Source organism: Strongylocentrotus purpuratus, unplaced genomic scaffold, assembly GCF_000002235.5.
Source record: "Strongylocentrotus purpuratus isolate Spur 01 unplaced genomic scaffold, Spur_5.0 spur5_scaffold_2, whole genome shotgun sequence".
In the NCBI taxonomy this organism is placed as follows: Eukaryota; Metazoa; Echinodermata; class Echinoidea; order Camarodonta; family Strongylocentrotidae; genus Strongylocentrotus; species Strongylocentrotus purpuratus.
The window spans coordinates 7,696,534-7,708,515 of record NW_022145605.1 but is presented as its reverse complement, the minus strand read 5'-3'; the positions used below and the strand labels follow the sequence as shown (position 1 = coordinate 7,708,515).

General features: G+C 36.0%; 1 protein-coding gene across 2 annotated transcripts; it reads right to left on the bottom strand.

Moving 5' to 3' along the window:
• Positions 1 to 826: 826 nt before the first annotated feature.
• On the bottom strand, positions 827 to 9,893 carry LOC583069 (coiled-coil domain-containing protein 189). Of its 2 annotated transcripts, XM_782996.5 has the most exons (8): positions 9,715 to 9,893; positions 6,158 to 6,189; positions 4,976 to 5,041; positions 4,418 to 4,587; positions 4,141 to 4,211; positions 3,372 to 3,552; positions 2,681 to 2,788; positions 827 to 1,865 (listed from the first exon to the last, which is right to left on the bottom strand). In XM_782996.5, the coding sequence occupies exons 1-8, from the start codon at positions 9,742 to 9,744 to the stop codon at positions 1,669 to 1,671; spliced, it is 855 nt and encodes a 284-aa protein (XP_788089.1). In that variant the 5' UTR covers positions 9,745 to 9,893; the 3' UTR covers positions 827 to 1,668. The 2 variants fall into 2 exon arrangements, with proteins under 2 accessions (XP_788089.1, XP_030847424.1); XM_030991564.1 differs by lacking the exon at positions 6,158 to 6,189.
• Between the last annotated feature and the right edge of the window lie 2,089 nt (positions 9,894 to 11,982).

Genomic DNA, 11,982 nt, shown 5'->3' with positions numbered 1-11,982 from the left:
AAAAACTTTTGTATTTACTTTGTGGTAGCTTATAAATGTGGAAGCCCTTGTGGATCTGAAAAAGCTGTTTATTTAATACTGTCCTGTGAGGTGTCTGATTTTAAAGATGGATTGTAAAATTGAAAGAAAAGATCAGAAACAAAGCTGCCTGTGCACAAATGATAACACATGTCATGGGGAATAATCACTCACCCTGAAAACCCTCAGAGAGAACACCAGAACTGATAAAAAGAGACATTTTTCTTTCTTATCCATGTATGGATGTAAAGACCACAGTATAATATGTGCCACAAGTTTTTGTCTTCTACCGTAAAGTCTTGCCTTTGTAGTGTTTAAAGTTGTCTTTTGTATGCCATTTAAAAGTTAATATTTCCACTTGGAAGTTCACTAAGTTTAGGTTATTGATTGGCAATGTTTGTAGAATGGCTTTGCAAAACTTTGATTTTGACCAGCTGAACTTTTACTTGCAGGTTTCCAATATTTAGGGGATGAGTGAAGAAAATATAATTTAATTCAGATTTTCAACTGATACATCTTTTTAACACACATTGGGCTGTATTCTGAAAACTGTCATCTCTTATGTTAGTGAAAGGCAAATAAACACTTCATATTGGTGCCAGTGGATCTCTAAACGTTTTTGCAAATGTACCAGCTTTGCAGAGACACTAACCGATGACTTGCTTCCGTAATTAGAATTTGTTATGACAATTAGCATATTATCACTAACATAAAAGATAACATATTGTTTGGAATACCACCCCAAAGGAAAGATATAGAAGATGGTAAAACCATTGCTGTTAGACACTTTAACCATTGCAAATATATATAATTTTGAAATAAATCTTTATTCAGAAATAGTTTAACAAACTTATGTCATTTAGTCTTTCTTCAAAATGCATTAACAATATAATTTCATTGCAATAGAATATAAATATATAACACAATAAATGTTCACTTAACTACTAGAAACATAACTAAGATACATTTAATATTAGAGATATGTAGATGTAAACAGAGAGAGAGAGAGAGAGAAAGTAATGGGAAACAAGAGAGAGATATGGAGAGTGGGGGTGAAAGTAGCCGGAGGGAAGGAGGAACAGTTGGACAGGTTGAAGGATGGAAGAGTGAAAAAAAATAATCCTTAGGCATCAGCATCAGTCATAGACAGTTGTGATAAGAAAAACATATCACAAATGCTGGATATTGATGTTTTATTATTGCCTTATCTTGTCATAAAGAGTTTTTCTATCAATAAATGACACTTAGACAATACATAAATATATTCCCATACATTCTTATACCACTTCAAACTTGGAATTGCCTTGCACCCCAACAAAGTAAAACCTTTCCTTGATCTCTTATCTTGTGCATCAGGTGTGAGTTTTTTTTTACCAGGCTTCTTAAAGGCCAGCACAGGCCAGGCCAAGAACTGGAACTTTAGAAAGATCAGAAGAGGTAAGAATGATAAATCGTCCATTATGAATAGTCTAAACACTTCAGGTATAATTGGGTCCTTCCAAATCCTCCCAACTGCTGTGCTGCGGTGTGTCAAGATCCTTCATCATCCTGACTTCAAAACAAAATATGATCCTCTCTTCATTAGTAAAATCTAACAGATCATGACAGTTAACGGTCCAAAATACATTCACAAGGGTGCCTTCAATGGCACTACTTCTTCTTGCTCTTACTGGAGGCACGGCCCTGCTTGCCACTCCCTGGATCGTCTGCCAAGGAGAGTTTCTTCTGAAGAGAGTCATTATTCTGCTGGATCTGGTCAGAGAGATTGATGCGTAGTTTGGAAAGTTCGTCATTGAGCTGTGTGGTGATCAGCTTACGGAGTTCCTTGGTGGTCTCCGATTCCTCTTCTGTGTGTGAAACAATGTAAAGAAGGGCATGTTTATTTTGGTTATTTCCAAAACTGGTCGACCTTCCATAACATAGTGAGGTTAATCATGGTTAACCTTAAAGCATTATCTCATTTTTCATGATAAATTAATTAGCACCAATGTGCATGTATACTTGCAAATATTCTTGATGTTGAAATGGTGCACATTTCCTTCACAATCAATGCCAACCACTTTTAATTTGATAAAAATGCAGACTACACAGGGAATCCTTGACATTACAAGGTAGCTTTATCTTGTCTCATTCCAAGGATAAATAAAACGTTTTCACTGGTTTCACAAACCGACATACACATAGGCTTAAGCACTGTAGATAGATGTACATCAGTTTGCAATGCCAGCATTGTAACATTTTGTGCTCCATAATGTCACAAAATGTTAACCGAAACATGACTATTGATTCATTAACAACTTTGGCTACAGATGGTTACAAACATTAACAGTATGTGTGGTAACTTTGCTAAATAATAATAATAATAGCTACATTTATATTTTGCATTTATCCATTACAGGGGATGCTCTAAGTGCCTACATAGTATTATTACACTGTCTTTCGCATACCTGCCTTAAGGCGGCAACAGCATTCAAGGAATAAATTTCTACCAGGTACCCATTTACTACACCTGGATGGAGAGTAGCAAATGTAGATTAATGTCTTGCCAAATGAAATTAGAGCCGCGGCGGGACTCGAACTGTGAACTATGTGATCCACAGTCCAGTGACGTACATGTATTTACTACACCCGACATCTCTATAATAATGAAGAATGGATTTACCTTCAGGACTGGGTGGTTTCTCTGATTCTCGTCCTTCAGGCGTAATCTGGTCCTGATCTTCTTCCGTAGGCCCATCTGCCTCCTCCTCAATGGCCTTCAATTCTTCCTCTATCAGACAGAAAGAAAATCAGAGTGAGAGATGTGTTTCATGAAGAGTTGATGAAGCTGTTCTATTTAGAAATTCCGCACTTAAAGGGAGTACAATAAATAAGATTCTCACAAAATCAAACTGAGTTTACATGTGTGTTGAAGCATTGAAAGCCAAACAAGTTTGACTAGCTGAACACTGACACACAAAGATAATGACCTGTAAGGAAACTACTGGCTCTTACCACGTTTGTGCATACATGTATATGTATCCATGCTTGGGTACTTTTCATTGTTTGTAGTGTGCAGCAAGTTTTTGTTTAATAAACTTTTAGCCATTTAGATTGTATTCAACATATCTAATACCAGTATCTAATGATGACAGTTCTTACAACTGTTCAGAATGTAGAGCTTCCATCAAAATGATATATTTGTAGGTGTTGTACAGCAAACTGATCAATCGAATTGGCTTCAGGAACCTGTAATTTGTAGCATTATGTTAATTCTAAATATCTACATGTAATCTTTGCAAATATAAAGAAATAGAAAGTTTATCAGCATGACAGAATAGAAAAAGTTTTGAAATACAGCAGGATTTGTTTACCTTGAGTTTGGGGCTCATCCTCTTCTGGCATCCCAGCGTACGAGATTGAGAGGTCCAGCTTGACCAGAGGGGTGAAGACGTATTTGTAAAGCTTGAAGTGGCGGAAGTATGTGTTCACCACGTAATCGATGACAAGACGAACATGCTCATGTCCGAACAGGTTGACACTCCAGGGGGGTCTCTGTTAGGTTACACAACAGTGATGTTGATTATGATAATAATTACCCTGGTTTGTATTTCTGTCTACTTGGGAAATAAATTGTGCATATTTACTCATATGGTGAGTGTCAAAGTTACAGGTCATGATTTTCTCATTTTCATCTCATTTCACAGCACCCCTCCTCCCTCCCCCCCCCCCCCCATTAAAAGACTTTTATGAATATATATATATTCTATAAACATTTTCCTATAAATCTTTGCACCTGTGCATGCATGCAGAATCTTTCATAATCGTACCTCTGAGTCCATCCACTGAGAATGGTACTGATCGTTGGTTGATTCAACTACTCTTACCGACACTTATCACTTTCTTTTCCTAAATCTTTTAAACACCAGCTTGTATAGTTTTGTGATTCATACTCTCTATATGTCAAAACTAATGTTACAAAATTATCAATCCAACAACAAGATAAATAACAAACAAATAAATAAATATAAATATATATAATAGATAACTTGAAATAAATAAATAAAATAGATAATTTTAAAATAGATAATTTAAAATAATTAAATAAAATAGATGGTAGACAGACTTGTGTTTCAAACTTACCAAAACTGCATGACACAGCACAAGTTCTTTGAAGTAGTCATAGCACTGCTCAACATTTCCAAATGGAGTTTCTGGAAACAAAAAAATATATGCATATTTTTGTGTAATCTGAAGAAATGAAACAGGCTATCTCTAATCTTTGAATGATATGAATCTGTACAATGTTCCTCATTACTTTACTGATAACTCAATTTTTGTGTAAAAAAAAGTAAAAGATGCTTAAAATTAATTATTTGGAATGTTCTGAATCGGATGAAATATGGATAAACATACTCACCAACACAGACCATATGTGTTTTCTTCACAATGGAAAAGAAAACAGAGAGCTGTTCCTTGGTGAAATTATGATTCAATGCAAACTGTGTGGCATAGAAGTAGAGATCAAGTAGAGCAGCAGATCTAGGATTCTCCTTATAGTCAGTCAGGGAAAAATGCTCCGCTAAAATCCTGATTTTGATAAAAATGATAACAATACAATTGCTAAAATGACTTTCCAACTTTTCATTGAAAGTGCTATAGACCCTATATAATGTGATAATAACCAAAAGTAGAATGATGAATGAATACATAGTATTTTTTTTTTTTAAACAACTGAAGTGAGAGCCGTGAGTTTCTAACATTGTTATTTATATGTGTAATATTGTGACTGCAATGTGTTGATCTAGCTCTTCTTCCTTCATTTGTCTGTAGATTTGTGTAATCCTTGAACCCCCTTCAGAAACCAGCTGTGCCCTTGGGGCGACTGAGAAGATTCATTGCTTTTATAATTGAAAGTAAATCAAACTCACAGAGGACGGAGAAATGCTCCTTGAATACCGGCATAGAAATGGCTTACCTCTTGACTTCTTCCATATTCACTGCTCCCTTGATCTCTTCAGATTTGTGAACGTCTAAATCAGCCCTGAATGAAATTTATAAAAAAAAACAGCATATTATTTCAATGAATGAAAAATATCTTGTCATGAATGATTATTGAAAAATAATTTCAGTTTGGAAAAAACTATGGATTCATTTAGACATAATATTTTCCTTCAAGTACATAGACATCCAGAGAAAGATTATTACGAAATCAAAAGAATGAAATTTATTTATTTTCAGTCATCAATCAACACATAATTTATATGTTCACCAAATATTTAAACTGTTCTCTTTCCAGCACTGCAACTATACGTTACAACTTTAACTTTACAATATCAGTTTCTGATGTTCACTTTATATCCTTCAATACCTTTAAATATGTGAGCAAGAGTTGTCAAGTACCTCTTTACACAATTATTATTCAAATCAACAAACATACAATTTTCTTACTTTATTTAAAAATTTGATAAAGAAAACCAATAAATCATCAATCTATATCTTACCTTTAAATACTGATAAAAAGTTGAAATTTGATTACAGTTATAATGCAATAAACTATTTTTTTCTTCAAAATATTAAAGGTAATACAAAGTTTTGGTAAATTTTGAAAATTGGCTGGATAGTGATTCCTTACAATTTTGATCAGTATTTGGATGCGCAAGTGGATGTTTTACGAGCATTAAAAAAATTAGCCAACAAAACACTTCTGCTTTCGAGATAAATGGAATATCAAAATTTACCGGTGCTCCCGGTAAATTTTGATAAATTTCAAATAGCGTCTACGGCCATACAATGAAAGCTGCGAAAATGAAAATCTCAGACTATGCAGTTGTGATATATAATTTCCAAACGGGAATAGCCAATTGGTCGATTTCAGTCAAGAAACATTGTTTCGTAGCTAAATCAATATCTTGACCTTGAGAGGGAGCTATACAATATAAAGAATTTATTATTTACAATTTCATCACTTTAGACTCGATTTCAACCGCGACAACGATCACTGAATATTGTAGGATCACATACATGTATACTTCCAAATTTGTTCATTTGAACCAAATTCTTGACCCCATACCAAAACTTTTTATTACCTTTAACTCTTAGATAGAGAACACTAGGCCTATAGAACCTAATACCTATAATAGAATAAAACCATACTCACCATAGGCAGATCTTAGCCTTGTGCTCTTTTGGCTAGAAATCAAATAAGTAAAGAAAGACTTTGGTTTAATTTTAAAAAAATTGTATATGGTTATCACATCTTGCTATCGACATAATTGACTTGGAATTTCGTTGACATGAGTATTATCATCAACACTTAAACTTTAGAATAGGTTTTAGATCTATGCAAATGCGAACCAAGATCAACAAGTAAATCATGTCTTTACTTTGTACTTTTAGTTTGGATCTCAGGCTCAGAGGTTTTAGATTAGTGTTTTACTAAGACTTTGGGTGTCCTGACAGTTGATTTAAAACAGTGATATAAGGAAGTTGACATGCGATATTTCATAAGCCTTCTAAAACTTGTGTTGAAAAATATCATTATACAGGACAAATAGGTCTAGTCTATTCACGATGGTCTAGTCTATTCACGATGGTTAGTGCTATTTCATGAATACTTTTTCCTTAAATACGAAGGCAAAAGAGAAGGCTTTAATTATTTTAATAGTCAAGTCAGTCAAGTGTCCGGACAATTAACCCTCATCTTCTTCTTCTTCTTCTTCTTCCTCCGCTCTATCGGAGATCAGCAGCTACCAGGGTACTGCAGTTTATATAGCAATAAGGTTCATGGTCATAGCAGACAGGATTGTCATGTCAGGTAGAATGTGTATTGGCGATTGCATTAGCACGAGCAGAGTGGATATTGTATAAAAATGACAGAGATGCATTAAGAAGAAGGTTCTTTTGGTTAGGGCAGACAGTTAGAACATTGGGAAGTAGGAGGACTGCCCGCGTGAAGGTCTCAGGGTCATCTGGTGTGAATAGAGCGAGTGTCGACTGCTGTACGTCCCTGTGGTGAAGATTGTTGACCAGCTTCTGGCGATAATTCCTGAGTGGTATGCACTTGGCTATGAAGTGTGTGATGTCCTCCTCTTCCGCTTTGCACACTTAGCAGAATCAGATCGTACCCTTCTTGATTTCACATAGCCGGGATTGAGTTAGGTACGTCTGAGAGAGAAGTTGCAAGCGTACAATGATGGCTTGACGTAGAAAACTTGAGGAGATGGACCTCGGGTAAAGGGGAGCTAGTGTTATTCTCAAAGAAGGAGAGAGATGGTTTTGCATTGATGGCCTCATGAACTTTCTTCTGCATAGCCGAGTTAATTGCAGACCTAGTGACTGACTTCCAGGTAATGTAGGGAATGGGCTTGGAGAGGAGGGAGTGAAGGTCGGTTGGGAACTCATAACTTCTCAGAGTTCTTTTCCAGGTCCTCGCCAAGGAGGTGAAGTTGGTGATAGCATGATGGAAGGCGAACCAGTAAAGTAAAGTCAACAAAACTCTTGCATGATCAGTTGCTTAAAAAAAACACCTAGATTTAAACCTAACCCGTCATAACTCGTAGAGTCTATTTAGTTTCTTCCAACATTGTCCAATGCCAATGCCAATGTTTATTTTGTTTACCTACTAAGAGTTAAACCGTATTTATGATGTATGACTATACTCTACAAAGAGGACTGTACTCAATGGAAGAAGAAGAAGAAGTTTACAGGTATTCTATGTCTTCATGTCAAAGGCCAAAGGCAAAGCAAATACAAAGTGCCAAAGGCAAAGGCAAGCCTAGACCGAAAGCTTCAGTCTCTCTAATCGTCGGTTGTTCCACTGAGACTACGTCTGGCTCCACTAGACCTCCGATTATAGAGACTGAAGTATGTCCCATCGGGACTGTACGGGACTGTACAGAACAAATGGTTCGGTTCGACCGGACTGCGATGAATGAGATATGCAACGAGATTTTCACTCTTTACATCCTCATAACTGCTGCAATTATAATAAAAATTAAAAATAACATATATATAGCTTATTTGACTTACGATAGCTTGCTCATTTAGATCCTAAATTAATGATTAATCCGAGAAAGTCTCGTCATCAACATTATCCGTCTTGGTTTTAGTTGATGAATATTCATTTTTTCTTTTCGAACGTCCAATAGCTATCGTAGCTACGTACGAGTCAGCCTGGCTTGACCAACGAACTCCCACGAAACGAGTGCTCTGATTGGCCATTGGCTATGTTTTGGTAGGAATTGCCCCGGAAATATATATCGGCCGCCGGGTCATATAGCTCTATGTAAGTGCATGAACGTGCATGAACGTACTGTTTCACAGGTCAAAGATACAAATTGGATAATTCATATAAGTAAGTCCGAAAATTTCACATTCTATGATAGGTTAGCAAATTTTGAAAACTGTAATTAGGAGATATATAGACCGACCTAATTTACATCTGATTTAGAAATCAGAAAATTAGATCTAGACCCTAGATCTAGATCTAGAGTAAAGGAGCCGGTAATCGGCCAGCTCCAGTTTTCGGCCAATTGGTTGGATGCAAGGTAAAATCACTCTAAAATACATCGCATAATAGCATAACACATATCCCACTCATACCATACCATGCCAGTGTCACTGAAGAACCACATTTGTAATGAAAAATATATCCTAAAATATCACATTTTAGCGATGTAATCGGCGGTCCCGCTACCCGAATCTGAAAAATCGAGTATCTTACGCGTGTATGTAAGAAATATGGGTACCATAAAATCAGCTTTATTTCAAGTATTTTTCAGATTTAGAGCCCGATTTTGTGTTAGTCGCAAGCTCAAAAGTATCTCATCCCATGTATTAAATCAATGCAGCCGGACCCTGCCACGCACACACGATATGTCTGTCTAATTCAGATTCCAACTTCCGATCACCGCTGTGCCTGTCTTCGGCCAGGCGAGCACCAGGGAGCTCCGGCATGGGATACCTGCTCCGCCCGCTTGTGCTGTACATCAGCGCGGAAACACACGGCGCGCGCGAGCGCTTCCTATTGACTTTGTACATGCGGCCGTAAACTGAAACGCTCGGCCGATAACTGGCTCCAAAACAGTGAAGATTGAAATGAATATTGTCATGGCAATTCGTGATTTTTTTCTGGGATTCTTTTTTTGTTTAAATAATAATAATATTTGCTTCATGATTTGAACAAAAAATGATAATAAATAGGAAGTAAAGGGTCCTAAAAATAGGATTTTGTCTTAAGTGGCCGAAAACGGGCTCCTTTACTCTAGATCTAAATAAAGAAAATCGGGAAGAAAATGTCGTGAACAAAAAGATGTTCATAGCCACCCCTACGGTACGAGATCTCTGGGTTACCATCTGTATTGGGGAATGACAACAAATGTCAGTTTTATCAAAGAAATGACCCAAATCAGATGGTTATTTCTGTCTAAGGCAAGCCGAACTTAAAATGAGTAAAAAAAATCACTTTAAAACAAAAAATAAAAGGCAAAACAAAAGCAGAGACAGCAGTTTCTAAAACACACGACCCTGGCACAACATATTTTATTTTATTTTAATATTACAATAACATTATTTCCATTTAAAAAAAAAAAAAGCAAAAGTTCGAGTCTTCGAACTGCAATTGTATTCCGTTAGCTAAGCTGACATGAATTTCAGTAGATGGGACTGCCTTTGACCAGCTTGCTTCAATGAGAGATATGCACAGTTAATTCTTACCTGTGGTATTTTAGGTACTTCCCCGGGCATTTCACTATCTTTTTTCAATTCCTCTAATATGTAGAAACGTCTCAAAGTAATATTGATAGACCAATCATCAAGGAAGTAGAAATAAAAGCAGAAGTATCTCGGGTACAGTTTACTAAATTCTAAAAGAATAGAACCTGTCAACACAAACTTCCGGTCGTAGCCAAGCCGCAAAGCATCATGGTCTGTCAAACGTCGCGTCGTCTGCTACGTAATCGGACATTCAAAAGAACTACGTTCATTCTCCTACTCGAAGTTTTCCAAAGACATTTTTTAAGAACGATATTGTTTGTAAATAAGTGCACACCTGACTTCATGGTTTATGGTGAAACTGGACGTGGTAAAATACTCGATAAAATTAAGTGTAGAATGATTGGATATTGGGTTAGATTAGTTAAAGGGAAGCAATCAAAGTATTCATTGATTCTCTTAAAGTTTCTGTTGCAGTTGCAAAGTGAAGGACAAAGTTTAATTAATATAAAGTCACAATGGGTTGAGTTTCTTGCAGACAGTTTTGACTATGCAGGACTTAGGAATGTCTGGCGAGCTCAAGGAGAAAGATATAGTGCTGCCTGGATTATGAATACTATGAAAACCAGGCTTTCTGACATGTCTATCAGGAATGGAGCGCAGCTACCTGGTCAAATCGTATTTGCACGAACTATAGAATGTTTAAGAATGAGTTGGTTTATGAAAAATACCTGCAGATATTATGTCAGAAGAAAACAATAACTTTAATTAAATCTAGATGCGGAACACATAGATTACCAGTTAATAAAGGTAGATTTGATGCAAATGTGGTAGATGATTTGCAATGCCCGGCCACTCTGTACACCAACAGATATTGGTGATGAATTTCATTATATTTGTGTATGTCCATTCTTTCAAAATGAGAGAAAACTGTATATACCAAATAACTTGTGTGGTAGTAGCTTAAGACCAAGTGCGTTGCACATGGATAAGGTTTTTAATACAGCTCACGCTTGCCAGCTAAAGAAATTAGCCAAATTTGTTAGAATCATTACAGTATATGTCACATTTTTCAAAAGAGTCAATTAAGGGTAGATGGTTATACTGTAAATGATAGCTCACATATAAGCAATGTTGTTAGGCACTCTCGTAGCGGTAGGAGGGTGAATTGCCCAGTTCGCCTTGATTTGTAAATATGTCTTTTGTTCATATTATCACATGTTTATCATTGTTCATAATATCACCTGTTTATTATTGTTCATATTATCACATGTTTGTCTTTGTTCATATTATCATATTATGTTTATCATTGTTCATGTTATCACATGTTTATCATTGTTATACTATTGTTATATTGATACTATGTTGTAAATATGTTTGTACTCTCATACCCCAGGAGGGGGTCGATAGAGTCTATAAAATCTAACAATCTTACCACTCGGAGCACCTTTTACCGTTTATAAATCATAACTTATTACAGAAAGGAACACTGGGGTACTGATGAGGTTGGCAGTCCCCCCCCCCCCCCCATTCAACCGTGGTAAATTGATATTTAGATACCATGGTGATTTTAAAATGTTGCTGAAATGCCATGATTTTTTTTTCTTTCTGTTGCCCCCCCCCCCAAGTTTTTGCTCATTACGCCACTGGAAAGGAATGGAGAGTATATGTTACTACAAGCAAATACTCTCTCATCTCATCTCCCCCCCCCCCCCTCTCTCTCTCTCTCTCTCTCTCTCTATCTCTCTCTCTCTCTTCATCACTTACATACTATCTCGCTGTCACTCTCTTAGATATACGATTTCCCTTTTATTGTTTAAACGACAGTGGAGACAACAGAGTAGGCCTACAGTTGAAATTTGTATAAAAAAGATGATGATTATCAAAATACCTAGGTCTATATGTAATAATGAAATGTATTAGGAAAATGTATAAATCAATAACAGGAAATAAACGTTTCCTTTAGACATATTTCTCTTAAATTGATCAACACTACTGACAATTAATCCTAATATTTTGATGGGAAAGCCTGAACTTCTACTTCTACTTCTAAGAATGTTTACCTCTTAGACAACAAAGCACTTATTCTCTAAGATCTCAATCAAAGTTTAAACAATACCAATGTAAAACAAAACGCTTCCAGTGCAGCTCTCTTCCTTATTTTATAAATCTTCTGAATAAAATGTAATACCAATATAAATTGTATTTTTAGAATTTCACAGTCCATGATTGAACTATGTGAATGAATTTTGATAGTTTTTATCTCAATTT

Bases quoted from the DNA above. Each gene is read 5' to 3' on its own strand.
- LOC583069 (XM_782996.5), bottom strand. From the start codon at position 9,744: ATGCCCGGGGAAGTACCTAAAATACCACAG. The intron at 6,190-9,714 runs GTAAGAATTAAC...TTTGATTTCTAG, and splicing joins AAGTACCTAAAATACCACAG to CCAAAAGAGCACAAGGCTAA. The intron at 2,789-3,371 runs GTAAACAAATCC...TCTGTCTGATAG, and splicing joins GGATGAGCCCCAAACTCAAG to AGGAAGAATTGAAGGCCATT.